Source organism: Oratosquilla oratoria, unplaced genomic scaffold (genome assembly GCF_046742065.1).
Source record: "Oratosquilla oratoria isolate Oo_2021 unplaced genomic scaffold, ASM4674206v1 SCAFFOLD74, whole genome shotgun sequence".
NCBI classification, from domain to species: Eukaryota; Metazoa; Arthropoda; class Malacostraca; order Stomatopoda; family Squillidae; genus Oratosquilla; species Oratosquilla oratoria.
The window spans coordinates 54,644-70,857 of record NW_027467738.1 but is presented as its reverse complement, the minus strand read 5'-3'; the positions used below and the strand labels follow the sequence as shown (position 1 = coordinate 70,857).

The window sequence follows — 16,214 nt, the reverse complement described above, 5'->3', positions numbered from 1 at the left end:
AAACTACATCCACGACCATATCGTATCCTTTCGGACATTTTTTCAGAGATCTTGATCATTGCAGCTCGATGTGGGTTTATAGACATTATCACATATCACTTGCCACCTGTACATCCACGTTTTCTATCTGACCACCCAATGTCCGATGACAAATTCTACAGAATTTCGAAACGCAAGTTCAACATTTTTGCGGGAAATCTTTACGATTTTTTACTCATTGCTGCGGCTGTAGGTGGCCATTTGAAAATTGTCGAATTGTGTTGGTCATGGGGTGCTAATTATGGTATAGACGGTGCACTGATAGAAGCTACACTCAAAGGACATATTGAAATTGTTAGATATTTGTTGAGGGTAGGCAAAAGGTTCATGTCAGGGTACGGCAAGCACTATTTGCTCTTTTCTGCAATCAAGACTGGCAATTCAGAAATTTTCGAGCTGTGTAGTGATTTTGACAACATCAACTTTGAATATGCTGAATTTGTTGCAAAGCAATGTGGCAACCATTTTCTACTCAAATTTATAAAAAAAAAGATTACTACCGTGAAAACTTTTGTTCAACATATGGTTGATAGTTGTATAGTACGACCTGTGCGCATGGAACACCCGGAGCGCATGGAAACGAAATTTTGTGCCGAGTCCCCGCTGTGAAAAAAAAATTGGAGGATCGAGGTTTTTTCCTATGGCCCACTCGCTTTTCTGAAATCTTTTCCTGCCGGTATTTTTCCGGAAACATATATAAATATACATGAGCACCGGCGATCGAGCACTGTAATGGATTTTGCAGATGTGGACATTGCGCTGGATCATGCACATTACCACAATTTGCAAAAGTTGCGCGAGCTGACCGTGGAACGGCGTAATTTTGGTTTGGCCACCGCTTGCACGTACTTGCGATCCAGGCTGACGGAGGAGGGTTGGTGTCGTTCGCGTGTGAACGAAGCGCTGGCACCACTGGCAGCCAAGATCATCTCGGTTCGAAAAACCAAAACTCCGGACTGCATCGACGGCGGCACGGGCAAGTGCAAATTGGTTTGCGCCATTCCAAATAACATTCTGGCAAACCGTCACGAAGAGCTCACGGATCCGGACAAGAAAATATCGCGCGAATTACAGCATCGGGGGTTGGTCGACCCTGTGGTGCAAGAGGCCTTTGGTTCGGTCTCGGACCTCCTCCCCAATGATCCGATGGGTGACGCGCGACACGTGCGTTCCGGACCGGTGGTCCATTCTGCCGGTGTCAAATCAAAAAGCGCACCACCTCGGCAAACCTGCAAGAATGCACGCGAGTTGTATTGGAAATATGTATACTCTGCAGAACATTCCGTTCCCACAAATGATTTGTCGAAATTGTACAATACGAAATATTGTTTGACGACGGATATTGAAACGAAAATTTCAAAATCTTTACAGCATTTTTTGGATAGCGAGAAAAATAAAGGAAAGAATTATGTCAGAGGCTTAATTGTGGCCTATCTCGTCTCGTCGTCGCTCGGAGTAGCGTTTGCCGGCATGCAGGCGTATCAGCGCGGTTTTGCTTTGGCCGCGTCGACGAAACTTGCCGAGACGCCAACCGAAGTGAGGAAAAAGGTACTCGCACGTAAACCGCCGACACCCGGAGCTCGAATTCGGTATCCAGTGTGTGACTTGGGGGGGGTGAACGCTGATTCCAATAGTTCCCTCGACACCGAGGAAAAGTTGGCCAAACTGGTAGAGTTTGAGTTCAAAGACAAAGACGCGCTGGCTCGCATGACCACCCCTTTTGCCGAGGCGAGTCCTGACGGCATCCTGGCCAAATGGTTGGTGACAAACACATCTGAACTATTGGGTCGCCCGGTGACTGTGCAGTACGCGCAATTGCTCTTGGTCAATTGGGCGGCTGGACACTCTTCGAGGAAAGATTTCTTGTCCCGATTCGCCTCGATCTTTGGCGTGGTGTTTGACAAAGCTTCGGGATTGGTCTTGCCCGTAGCGGGGTTTGGTTCTGGCCTAACTAGAAAAAGGTTAGAGATATACGTCGCCCGATTACTCTTGCATGGGCTTGGACCTCTCATGAAGAGACGGTCATCGCCGCCGTCGCCGACACCACCACCACAGGCGCCGCAAAGTTTGGAGGATATTGCCGACGGGTTTTTCAAAAGCGATGATGATCAGGCCGCCGCCAATGACGGTGGTTGCAACTGTTCTTGCCACGTTGGGTCTAGCCTGGTGGGAATGGAATTTCATCCGTGTCCTGCCAGGCGGTTGATAAAAGAAAAAGTGTACGAACGCGCTCTATCGGCGGAACCGGTGCTGTCATTTACGTTTGGCAAATGCGGATACCAACACCCCTTGTCCACCAATAGTGATCCGAGCACCCAACGTATCAAAGAACGTCTGTTATTCGATCAATGGAACGCGGCCATCGCCATCAACCATTTGAATCTGGTGCAGTTTTTATTATCGGGGGTCGAAACCGAAGCTGGCAAAACAGCCAGGGCGAGATTGATGTCTATGACAAAACCGTCCCTGGCGAGATTGGCGAAGGGGGTACGTAACATGCCGGCCATGGCTAGAATCGTTGAGAATATGTGCATCAAATTCAATTCGTACATGTTCACTCAAGCTCGGTGCGACGACAGGTTTTTGCGCGCCAGAGTGGGTCTCCAAGTCCAGCAGCACGCTACGAAGATTTGGAATTCGGCGTTGGAGAGATCCACACCTCCTCCCCTCGAAGTATTGGAGGCAGCTCGCGCCTGTCTCTGTGGCGACGGCGGCGGCGGCGGCGGCGGCGTGGTAGAAACGGCCATGCACCGGGCATGGCGTTGCCCATTCGAGGGATTGAATGTCGATCTCATTTATCCGGACCATTACGTGGACGAAAAAGCCACACTGTGTGGCCAACCGACTGCTGGATTCTGGTTGGAGAAACTCGACGACGACAATAATCCACCATCCGCCGCTGCTGCTACCGGTAAATGCAAAAGTGGTGGTCTGCCGCTGAATTCAAAAAAGCCTTGGAGTCCAAAAAATACGGGCCAGACTGGACGCAAGACGACCGAGTTGAGCCCCAATTCGATGATTGCCGTTACGGGTAAAGATATTTCCTTGTTTTTCGTGGAGGATAGACGGGCCAAACCTGTCGCCCCTCGTGAAAAGATCATTACCGGTCGAACTTTTGTGGCGGCTTCCAACATTTCTCCAATGTACCAAGATGTGGGAAAATTTTCATTCCTCCTGACTCCCGTGAGTCGAAACCCTAAACTTTTTGGGTAAATATTTTATCGTGTGTGTGCGTGGGAAAATACCGACTAATTCGTCTATCAAAATGCACACGAGTCCAGGACTCGATCCTTAGTCTTTATCATGGCGACATCGATTCACCAAGCAATGGCCATCACCGCTTTGCGAAACGATGTTGTCCTCAGTCACATAACGGGAAATCAAAATACCTACCATCTGGGAGGAGCGCCCGGATCGGGAAAGACGGCCTGCGTAACATCCCTCGTCGCTTCCCTCGTCGAGTGCGGGATCATTTCTTCTACGAACGTTGTCATGTGCAGCAAATCGAATGCCGCAACCCAAAATTTGCGTATTCACGCACAAATGCCTCCCGAACAGTTTTGCACGGTGAACAGAGCTTTTTCAATTCCCGTCATCGACGTCATGACGGACCCCAACGACATTCGACCCACCACGCTTCGTCGTCGCATCGAAGAATGTTTGGGCCGGTTGGAGTTGTTAGTTTTGGACGAGTACATGACAACCGGTGCTTTGGAAACAGTTTTCATAGACGCTATTCTCAGAATCGTGAACCATTGTCCGCAAGTCCCTTTTGGTGGAGTCGTGGTAATTTTTCTTGGTGACAACCGACAGAATTCTTCCATCCCCACGGAAAACGACAGGAGGTATCCCGTGACCGATTCCCATGCTCGCCATGTGGCCAACGTGCTGACCGAGATTATCGAAGCCGCGTTTGATGCCGATTGGTGGGCCAAAGGAGGTGCAAAGGGTATCGCAAACGCGGTATTGCGAGAACTGGTCGAACGTAAAGCCAAAGTAACGAGTCGCGTCGCAAGTTCAATAAAATCGCGCGCGCCGTCACCACCACCACCGCCGCCACCGCCGGGTGGTGAAGATGATGTGTGGGGTTCCGATTTCGAAGAAGAAAGGTGGTCACCCGAACTAATGCAGAGTATCCTCGCGTCGGTGGAAGCGACCGAAAGGGAGGAGAGGTCGGCCAAAATGTCGGTCTCTGATTTCGTTGCGCGTTTGACCCAAGTCACTGGGGGTTCGCGCGATATGAGAAACGCTTCGTTGGACGTGTTAGTTGAAGAAAGTCTACGCCTTCGGATCAACCGTCTTCGGAATATCACCGCCTCCTCTGATTTTAGGAGGAAATTTTTGATCAACGAGTGCAAGTGTGTGTTAGATTTTGTACGGGACGCGTTCGACGAAATCGTCGGGACGGGTCGAGAAAAATCGTACGTCATATCTCAGATCGGAGAGTACGATAGTAGCCAGACGCCCACGGCCACGGTAATCAACGAGATTTTGGCTCTCAAAATGGCGGTCGAAGAGTGCAACGCAGATCAGTGTCTCGTACAACTCGCCACAGAACTACCTCAACACCAGGACCAAAAGTACGAATGGTTGGGCGAATGTATTCGTGATGCATTCTTTCGGACGGGGAACGAAGTGGAGGGGTTCGAGCCCCTGGCATCTGTACTCTTTTCCAATTTGCCGGGTCTGATGCATAGATTATCGGACCCCGCCTTGACTGCACAGGACATGTTGACCATGGCCAAAAACTTTTCACAAATCGCTCAGGTTGCTGTAAAAGACGATGACGGCGATGACGACTATTTTGATTTTATGGACGACGAAGAGCACATTTCTTGTAGAGCCGATGCGCCACCGGAAATCAAACTGACCGATTCTATTGCAACCCGAGCCAAGATGTGTGTGAAGAATCAGATCTCGTGGAGGAATTGGCTGCGCGCCGATAATGATGATGATGACCAAAAAAAACAGAGATGGAGGTTTTGGCATCTATACCTTTTGGCCAAACTCGCGCAAGTCGGATTTTTGGGGCAACAAAAACATGAGGGGTTGTTGTTCTCGTTGTTCGGATATAGCGGTGTCAAGCTAAACAAACCATATTGGTTGAGGGCATTATCGATGCCCGGGGACTCTGCGCTTCACCTACCCGCTTACTCGTCAATGTTATCTTTGACTTCGAGAACGTTCTTTCTCGCTTCTTTGAAGCGCATATCGATCGACTCGCACGCTTACGGGCTCATGTACGCTCTTTCCCTGCATAACCTCACCACCTCCGCTTCGAACGAAACAGACTGCCGTTCCCTCGAGTCGTTCATTCCCGATTCTGACGAGTCGACCGTTTCTAATCTAGTGCATGTAAACGAGTATCTGAACACGTTATTCCCCAATATGATGGACGAGTATTTTGCAATCACCGAAGGAGAAATTACATTGCGCGAACGGATTTTCACCCCGAATAACCTCGAGAACGACGTTTGGGGTCAAGTCGTGAGAGAAATGGGAAAAACGGATCAACGGCAAGTCTTGACAGCCAGGGCACTCGTGACTCACATCGAACAGACCAAGCTCGAATTTGAACGCGCCAAGACCGCTGCCTCCAAGGGATCGTTAGTGCTCATGAAAAGCAACGCGTCCAAGGATGCTGTTGCGAGGATCGTCGAAACCGTATCGGTCAAATGCGCGTCGCGTAAACGGACAATTTCGGACGTGGCGACGATAAATAGCAGAATTCCCAGTATTTGTGTCACGACCAGACTCACGGTCGGGGGGTTGGACGTGACCGAGTATTTGAACAGAGGGTCGGTCGTCACCGACAGCGCGAAGAACAAAATTATCGCTCAGGTGGACGAACGACGATCCAAGGGCAAATACTTTATTGACAAGAGAACAGATTCTCGTCTTCTTGCAACGCGACATTCTCGACAGGCTTTTACGTCTGAACTGATCAAGATACGCGATAGCGTGACCAAAGTAACGTCGGTGGTACTCACTCCGCATCAAGCTGTTGCATTCACCACCACCAATTCGAAACCCTACGTTTTTGGAACGAACGCGCCGTTCTACGCGACAGAAAAGGGGGTGGTTACAAAAATAATGTACGTTAAAAACGAACTAGTGGTAACGGTGACCAAAGAAACGGGTGAGAGGATCAACCTTCATCCAGGTCGAATCAAGTTGGGACCGAGGATGAACGGTGTCGTGTTAGCCGGTGCCGAGGTGGTACACCTACCCCTGGCTTCACAGCATACCCTGACCATTTATTCTAGCCAGGGGTGGACGTTTGCTCGGAACACGTTGGTGGATCCCATGAATGCTTCGTACGAAGACATGTATGTCGCCGTAACTCGAAACAGCGATGTGCGGCTGCTGAGAATTCTGTCTTTGACTCCGTCGGATCTCAAGTTGGTGAAGCAATTGAGGAATAACATGAAAATGGGTAAAGATCAAACTTTTGTATTTCCGTTGGGTGGAGGCGTCGCCGGGTGGGGTGGTGACACCTTTTCCAAACTGACGAGTGGCTCGCCGCTCGTCAGTTTGGTCCAACGCCACATTCTAGACCGGACCGGTAATGTGTTGGCATTTAACGAAACGTGGGTAAATGTGGCTCATGATAATATCAAGAAGGGATCGCTTGTGACGGAATTGGGTGCCTTGACAAATTTCGATGATGCGATTGGACATTCGAAACTTTTGGACTTGTTTATGGCGGTACACCGCTCAATGCTACACTATCAGGCCACGGCTTCGTCGTCAACCAATCTCCTCGTCTCGCCCAGTCTCACGAGACGGCAGCTGGAAACGCTGTTCTACGATATCTTCCCCCACTCGCTGTCGGCACTCGCGTTCGGAGTTTACGCTCATTTTCTTTTTGTGGTGTACGAATTGATACACCTGCATGGCGCATCGTTTGCGTTCCTGCCGGCGGCCGCGTCCACGGTCAATGGATGTTTGCGACAGGACACGACGCCGAACGGACTAGAGTGGGAATCGGAAGGTTTTGCAGAATCGGGGGATTGCGGCCGACGGGCATGCCGTATCCAAATGACGCAAATCGACAGAATGGTGGATGAGGTTTTGGCCGGAGGAGAAAAAAATGTCGATCTAAGCAACTGTTTCCTCTATAATCGTCGCCGTATAGGTAAATACTGTCGCCCATCAGAAGTTTGTGGACTGAAAAGACACGGGGCGGTGGTGGTGGCGTTCGATCCCGACGCCGTCGACGACTCGTCGTCGTCGCGTCCCCACACGAACCTGTCCGCAATGATTGTATGGAATCTAAGAATGGCCGCTGCTTCCACCGTTATCGTCGAGCCCGCGGTAGCCGGACCTCTTCCTCCAGGTGTGACGATGCTGGACGGTGTGTTAACGTGCGGGTGCGATTCCATGAAGAGAAAACAGATGGCTTTCTTTTGTGACCAGCCCATGCCGCTTGGCCGTTTGTTCAAGGAAATGGAACCGTTCCAAAGCGCAAGAGTGGTGGTGGCGCACGGCGGTTCGTGGCCCCGCACATGTGCCCAGATGAGGACGGCCATTGCCAACGAAAAGTTTGAAAACGTGCTGGTCTGGAATATAGGGAAAACGGACGACGATTTGGAGATTGGTGCTGCTCGTTTCGTTTTTCTTTCGTTGTCAATTTGATTTTTTAGATCTAAGTCTATAGAAAAATAAAGTTTTTCAGTTTTTTAAACATTTCCTGACGTTTTTATCAAAACCTTTGTCCCATGGTGTAGAGCCACAAAACGTGGATTACATCGCAACTCCTCGAGATCATCAGAGATCATCAGGGTCGAAAAAAGACGATCGAGTATGTTGGAAAAGTTCAGACGAACGAATCGAACGAAATCTGATCGCTCTGATGAAATCAGCCAAACTTTTTTTTCCAACCGACTCGATCTTGGGATTTTTTTTTCGATCGATCGATCGTCGGCAGAGAAAATTTCGTTTTATTCCAATTTTCAATGATTCCGTCCGACCGTCAAAAGAAAAATTTCGTTTCGTTCCAAGCAGGGCCCCGTCCGTCCCTGGCATCGAATGGGTTAGAAGTAAAAGAGAGAAAAAAAACTAAAGTAAAAAATTGAAAAACTTTATTTTTTCCACATGTCAAAAATCCGCATCCAACGTAAAATTCCTAGACCCACCATCCACGACACCCATTTTTTTGTACTCACCAACCCGCTTTTCAAAGAAATTCGTCTTTCCCTCCAATGAAATATTTTCCATGAAATCAAACGGGTTCTCAACACCATAGACTTTGCCATAGCCGAGCTCCACCACAAGATGATCAGCGACAAAAAATATATACTGTTTCATCAGCTCACAATTCATGCCGATCAAATTCACGGGCAGAGCCTCTGTGAGAAACTCTTGTTCGATCTTTGTGGCGTCGCGCACAATTTCCACAATTCTTTCTTCCGAAGGTTTATTCACAATGTGATTGCGGAACATCAAGCATGCAAAGTCGGTGTGGAGGCCTTCATCCCTCGATACGAGTTCGTTGCTGAATGTGAGACCTGGCATCAGACCTCGTTTCTTCAGCCAAAATATGGCGGCGAATGATCCGCTAAAGAAGATACCCTCGACGCAAGCAAACGCGATGAGACGTTCTGCAAAGGTTGTAGTTTCAGCCGCAATCCATTTCAAAGCCCAGTCAGCCTTCTTTTTAACGCACGGCAGTGTTTCAATCGCGTTGAATAAACTCTTCTTTTGTTCTGGGTCGCTGATGTAGGTTTCGATCAACAAGCTGTACATTTCACTGTGAATGTTTTCCATGGCAATTTGAAAGCCGTAAAACATCCTCGCTTCGGTCACTTGCACTTCATTACAAAATCGTCCAACCAAATTCTCATTGACGATGCCGTCAGATGCCGCAAAAAATGCAAGTACGTGGGAGATGAAAAATTTTTCTTTTTCGTTTAGTTTTTCCCAGTCGACAATATCGTTTGAAAGGTCAACCTCCTCGACGGTCCAGAAAGATGCCACCTCCCGCTTGTACATTGAAAAAAGATCATGGTGCTGAATAGGGAAAACGACGAAACGGCTGGGGTTGTCTTGCAGCAAGGGTTCCATTTTCATGTACAATGTGTGGATGACACCCCTTTTTTAGTTATTGCGCGTGAGGTAGCATTTTCCCCAAAGTCGGTTACAACAAATTTTCAAACACCCAACCTTCATCATCGACAAAAAACTGAGTCACAATTTCTCCAGCGGCGTTCGGCTTGAGTCGCTTTTTTCGTGGTCTACACACTGTCACTTCCACCTTGTTCAACGGTGGCGTCGGCGGTTTGGGGGGCAGCGTTTCACTTTCTACGATATCAAATTTGGGAGGTTCTTGCCCACCTTTACGGCAGAGTGGACACGAGCGCGAATAACGAAGAGATTCGTCAAAACACTCTGCATGAAAACAGTGTTTGCAACTAGTGATGTGGTGGTATTCGCCCAATTTTGTCAAACATATGGCGCAATCCTCTTCTGCTTCCTTATCCGTCGACCTCGTCGTGATAAACTTCTTGTGTCCGTACATCATTTTTAGAAACTTGACGGCATCGGCCTTACTGAAAGGCGGTGTCGGGAAACCATACTTTGCAAATAAATATTTTGCAAACTCACACTTCTTGTCATCACCAAAATGACTAATCTTGCCCTCGATAAAGGCATGCAATAATTGTTCGTTGGACGGTCTTACCCCTTTCACCCTCCTTGGCATCGAAAGGGGTTAGACAACCACTCCCTGTGGTTGCTTTAGCGCGTTTCATCACCTCACACGCCAACTTAGTTATGTAATTTTTTGTCTTCTCCAAATAAATCCCATTTTGCAAAGAGATGTTTGATTGCATAACTTCGTCCGAAAGTTTCATAAAAACTTTTCTCGCAATGTTAACGGCCGCATTCTTATCCCTGTTGACAAAAGTCCATTCTCGGCATGGCGGACGACGATGAGACTCTCGACGCTGCTGTGATGGGATGTCATCTCCCCCTCTACCGGTCCTGGTGCCGGTGCAACGTTTCAAACCTCTAACCTCGCGAACCTCGCCTTCCCACACTATGCCCTCCTCCTTTTTCTTCTTCTTGGGCGGGACGACAACACCCTGCAGGACGGATCCGCACCTACTGCAGACTTTCGACGTGTTGTGTTCGTCGACTTCAACGAACGTCACTCCCCTCGCGCGAGCCACGTTTCGGACGGCCTTCTTCAACTCGGCATTAGGGGCCGCACAACGACCCTCGTACTTGCCCGAGGAGTTGAACTTGGCGTTGCCGAAAGCGATTACGGTCGAGGACGGGGTCGAAGGCGGGACAATTTTGTTGGCGGCCCAGGCGCACGCTTTCTGTTTGCGAACGTACGATCTAAAACTTTCTTTGCGTATTTTTAGCTGGGAAGCGTGTTTCCACAACACGTCCATATCATCGGCATAAATCTTAGCATAATTGTATACATTATCGGTCATCGACAGACGTTCCATTACTTCAGAATAATCTTTATCGTCGCGCTGCCACTTTTGTCTTTTGATGCAAAAACCTCTATTGTCTCTCCTGTGTCCCCACTCCTTTGCGGTAATCTTACTATTACGGATGGGATTGACAAAGTCGCTATTGGATACTTCGGACGCATACAAAATGTTGGATCTTCCCGGATCTATCCCAATCACGTTGAAATGAGGCGTGCGTTGTGCACGAAGTTTGCGAATGGTATCGTTATCCGCAGTATTCTCTGGCGGATGGTTTCCAGAGGCCACGGCCATGGAATCGACACCATCCACGGAAAACGTGGTCGTGACCTTCGACATTTTTCTCTTTTTAGTTCCAAGCACGCCTCCTCGCAACCCGGCGTTATTCGAATTTTCTGCCGCGTCACGTTCTTTCTTGATTTTAGGATCCTTGAATCGAATACATGCAGACACGCCGTCTGTCATGACGCATCTACCAAAAACGACGGTCCTCTTTTTCCTCCCTCTGCGAAGACCGTTAATCTTGTCCATGTCTGGGGTTGTCTTTAACCCATTCGATACCAGGTAGCACTTCACCCACTACCGTTCACCTCCATGGCATCAGAATGGGTTAGACAACCACTCCCTTTCGTGGTTGCTTTGGCACGTTTCAAAAACTCACGCGCCAACTTAGTTACGTAATTTTTTGTCTTCTCCAAATAAATCCCATTTTGCAAAGAGATGTTCGATTGCATGACCTCATCCGAAAGTTTCATAAAAACCTTTCTCGCAATGTTAACGGCCGCATTCTTATCCCTGTTGACAAAAGTCCATTCTCGGCATGGCGGACGACGATGAGACTCTCGACGCTGCTGTGATGGGATGTCATCTCCCCCTCTACCGGTCCTGGTGCCGGTGCAACGTTTCAAACCTCTAACTTCGCGAACCTCGCCTTCCCACACTCCACCCTCCTCCTTTTTCTTCTTCTTGGGCGGGACGACAACACCCTGCAGGACGGATCCGCACCTACTGCAGACTTTCGACGTATTGTGTTCGTCGACTTCAACGAACGTCACCCCTCTCGCGCGTGCCACGTTCCGGACGGCCTTCTTCAACTCGGCATTGGGGGCCGCACAGCGACCCTCGTACTTGCCCGAGGAGTTGAACTTGGCGTTGCCGAAAGCAATTACGGTCGAAGACGGGGTCGAAGGCGGGACGATCTTGTTGGCGGCCCAAGCGCACGCTTTCTGTTTGCGAACGTACGATCTAAAACTTTCTTTACGTATTTTTAGCTGGGAATTGTGTCTCCATAACACGTCCATGTTATCGACATAAACTTTAGCATACTCGTATACATTATCGGTCATCGATAGTTGTGCCTCTGCTTTAGAATAATCTTCGTCGTCGCGCTGCCACTTTTGTCTTTTGATGCAAAAACCTCTATTGTCTCTCCTGTGGCCCCACTCCTTTGCGGTAATCTTACTGTTGCGGACGGGGTTGACAAAATCGCTATTGGATACTTCAGATGCATACAAAATGTTGGACCTTCCCGGATCTATCCCAATCACGTTGAAATGAGTAGTGCGTGTCGTCTGTGCACGAAGTGTATCGTCCTCCGCTGGACTATCTTGCTTTTTACGTTTCTTGTAATCCGGATTCTTGAATACAATACACGCAGACACACCGTCTGTCAAAATGTATCTGTTGAAGACGACGGTCCCTTTTTTCCTCCCTCTGGGGAGACCATTTATCTTGTCCATGTCGAAGATTTCGTTCCATCCTTCTCTCGTTAACCTATCGTCGGAATCTTTGGTCGATTTGCGCGATTCCAAAGTCCTCATACCCTTAACGCCCGCCGCATCGATGGCGATGAACCTCATCTTGATTTTATTTTGGGGGCACACCGGCACGGGTTTGTATGTCGTCGTCGTCGCACTCATCGTCGAGTACACCCGATTCATGTGGTAGTGGAACATCAGTTTCGGTGCAATCTTGTATCTAGTTTTTGTAATCAAAATCAATTTCTGCAATGCGAGCTCGTCTTTGAAATCGCTCAAAAGTTTCTCCCGTTCCTCATCGCCCAAAGTGGTTTTCACGACGCTCTTACCATCACACCAAACGCTATTCTTCAAGAAACGCATGTATTTTCCCTTCGTGCTCCTGTCCAGTGTCCCTGTTCCGTACTTGTTTTCGATTAGTCGGTAAAGGAATTTTTCTCTCCTCTTATCGAAATTGAGCCGTATATTGTTTGAAAAACACACCTTGAATTGATGGGCGTTGTAACTGATGTAACTATAATCACTATTAAACCTTTTTTCCTTTTTGAAGAGTATGCCAAACTCGTCAGACAGTCTCCTCCATAAAGCATCGAGTTCCATGTTGGGTTTACTCTGTTTCCTCGATTCGCATCCCTTCGTGTACATCTGATAGAAATAATTGAAACTGTTGAGATTTTTTTCTAGTCTATCGTAATCGTCTTTGCAATTTTTGCTAACAATAAGACGATCGTAAATTTGACCCAAACTCTCTTCAATCAACATGTGACACAGTAACGAAGCCTTTTTTGCCATCTTGGACACGTTCTCAACACATTCACCTATCCGCGATCTGATGGTATCGTTATTCTTCAGTATGGACGATAGAGCACATTTCACAGTTGAGTACCCTTTTTCTTCTTCTTCTTCTTCTTCTTCTTCCTTTTCTTGTTTTGAAGTCGACGACAATGGTTGATTGCTGCCATTGTCAGCATTGATCGATTCACTCCTTGGGCGCTTTGTCATTAACGTATACGTTATTCCGTCCAGTGTAATATAGGTTAGGGAAAATGTCGAGATTCAAAGCATGTGGGAAACCCCAAAGCGAGGAAAAATGGTTTGACTGATGAACGAGGAAAAATGGGTTAAGTACTTTAGCAAAATTGAGTTTGTCCAACTTGGCAAAATAGAATAGGAAAGAGACGTTACACAACAGCGGGTCAGAGAACACGCCTTCTTCTTCAACACCATCAATCCGCGGATGCATCACGTAATCCCTCACCAATTCCTGCTCCTCCTCGTCTCTCGCCGTGTCGTCGAGTCTCACAAACATTGTGCACAGTGTGTCGACACTACACAGGTCGAAAACTGCCCCGAAATTTTTCATGTGGTTGAGGTTGTTGCGTTCTCCAATCGTGGTGGGCCAACAGAAGCGGTCGATCGTTGCAGCCATGAATGCTTCTGCCTTATCGGCGTTCATGTGTTTGGCCATGTTTACACACATTAGATTGTTTTCATTGTCGGTTATGGGCGCATTGTACGTCGAGAACAAACGATATGTGTCCAGTGTGCAACCAGTCACCACCCATTGGGCCACCGACGAAATCCATCGAAGGTGGGCGCCCCTATCGGCAGTGTCAGCATCGTTTTTCATCGTGTCGGGGATGGCGTTAGTGTACAACATCTTTTACTAGCATTATATAGAAAAAAGTCACGGTTATGGAAACAAAATTGACACAAAAAAAGTTTATTCAACCATAAAAGGTTTAATTGTATATTTAATGTCCCGACGACAGATGGGACACGTACTAAGAGCCACAGCACAGGATGCACAGGCCACCATGTGTGCACATGGCAGAAACACAACATCCATCTCACAGTCCATACAAACTTTACACATCCTTGACTCCTTGAGTCGTTCCAGTTCTTCTTTGCAATCTACTATCACTTCTCTAGTGGGAGCAAGAGAGCCCTTCATTTCCACATTTGCATCGGTTATACTTCTATCTTCCACAAACGTGTTCTCTTGTGGCATATTGACCACTTCTTCTTCTTCTTCTTCTTCAGATTGCAAATATTGGGGTTCGGGGTCTGTCGGGTCCACAGAAGCTGAAGATACTCCAAAAGATGATCGAGTAGAGCTGGGAGGAATATCTTCACCTTGCGACTGAAGTCGTTGGTGTTGGATTACATTCATCGGAACATCTTCCTCCTGCCGCAGAGTCTGGCGTGTCTCTTCCTCCATGTACTGCAACACTGCCTCTATGCAGGTCTCAAGACTGAAGAAGGGAGTACCCGTCTGCTCAAGCTTCCTCCTGAGTGTGGCTTTCACAGTGGCAGGAGGGAATCCCATATTCATTGCGGCCCTTGCAATGTCCAGCTGCAGAAGGCGCTCCAGTTCTGCATCCGATATGACCCCATCAATACTTTTAGAAGAGTTGGCTGATGTCGCACCTCCTTTACTGGGCTGTGGGGGTGGCTGAAACTTATTTATGAAATCTTGCCCTTTCTTCAAAAGTACAAAATTACAATCTGGGTACCAACGCGCGTGCTCTTCCCAGGCTTCGTCATCATTTTCCCAGTTACGAAGACCACCGCCACAATGAAAGCACCTCACATGGTCACTGAGTCCGCAATAGAAGAATCCTGCATCTGCAAGTTCCTCTGGTCTCTGTTGAACCCGTTCAGGCCATTTGGAAAATGACGATACTCTACTTTCCTTCGTAAGGAAATCTTTTCGTTTGGGACCGCTGTGTTGTGGGAGACCCATCCACGTTCCTTCCTTAGGCTGGGATTCTGGATAAGACCCTGGCATGTGTCGACCACTGCCACAAACATCGTAACTTGAAATAGTGGGCTGCTGAGCAGGAGTTGGGATGCGTGCAAGTATTTCACTTTCTTCCAGGGGCACATTTCCAACAGGATGTCCCTTCACAAAAGGGCATTGTGGGAAGTATCGCATGTGTTCCCCTCTTGCAGTATCGCCCGGGTCCCAAGATCCAACAATGCCGCGGCAAAAGAAGCAAGCCACGTGATCTTCTGTGCGAAGGTAGTAGAAACCATCTTTTGAAAGCTGCTGTGGACTAAGCCATTCCACGGGCCAGTTAACGAAGGTGGCTAAACGTTCTTTCTCATAACGCAAACTATCATAAGACTTGAATTTAGACAACATCAAAAATTAATTCTAAAGAGCACCTCCGCTCAACGAGGCCTCCTTGCGTGCTTTGTCAACAAGAACGCACAGGGAAAATTATTTATACCCGTGCCGCGAGTTTCAATAACCGAGGCTGATTCCTTCTTTACAAAAAAGAAAGTTGAATGGGATGTTCTGAGCAAAAGAAGTTCATGTCATTTCAAATTTTATTTGTAAACTCACGAGAAGTTGTTTCTCCCACGCCAGATAGGCGGATAACGCCAGGGTAATGTGTCATAGAATTCAGAAGATCTTCAGGTAAGGACGTCGGCGTCGATTCGGTGACGATTAATCCGCGAGGTTCAGTCGTTGTTGATGTTGTTGAATATCCATCAGCCCATTTCATCAACACACACCCCCCAACGCCTTTAGAATATTGGCCACCAACACGACGGTGGACACTGCTTTTCGTGGCTCTTCATTCTTTCGACAATGCGGCTCAATTTCGACGGCGGCCACGAGTTTATCGAGTCTTGAACCCTCGCCCCTCTTGCTTTGGTTGACTTGTCGAACTCATCCGAGGAGGGAGTCGTTCGAAAAAAATGCTTTTCGTGGCTCTTCATTCTTTTGACAATGCGGCTCAATTTCGACGGCGGCCACGAGTTTATCGAGTCTTGAACCCTCGCCCCTCTTGCTTTGGTTGACTTGTCGAACTCATCCGAGGAGGGAGTCGTTCGAAAAAAAAAGTTTGGTGAACTCATCCGAGGGCAGGATCGGGATTCAGGAATTCACAAAAAAAAATCGATCAACCCTCGGATCGACCATGCTTCATGGGGGTTTCCCAAACCGCCTGGAGGAGGAGGA

The 16,214-nt window shown here is 48.1% G+C and overlaps 2 protein-coding genes across 2 annotated transcripts; both read right to left on the bottom strand.

The window, feature by feature from the left end:
* Positions 1 to 8,139: 8,139 nt before the first annotated feature.
* LOC143023968 (ribonucleoside-diphosphate reductase subunit M2-like) lies at positions 8,140 to 9,111 on the bottom strand. Its single transcript, XM_076182640.1, has one exon. It carries the CDS (start codon positions 9,109 to 9,111, stop codon positions 8,140 to 8,142), a length of 972 nt encoding a protein of 323 aa, XP_076038755.1.
* A 4,853-nt stretch (positions 9,112 to 13,964) lies between these two features.
* Positions 13,965 to 15,389, bottom strand: LOC143023973 (baculoviral IAP repeat-containing protein 7-like). Its single transcript, XM_076182657.1, has one exon. The coding sequence runs from the start codon at positions 15,387 to 15,389 to the stop codon at positions 13,965 to 13,967; it is 1,425 nt and encodes a 474-aa protein (XP_076038772.1).
* Positions 15,390 to 16,214: the final 825 nt, after the last annotated feature.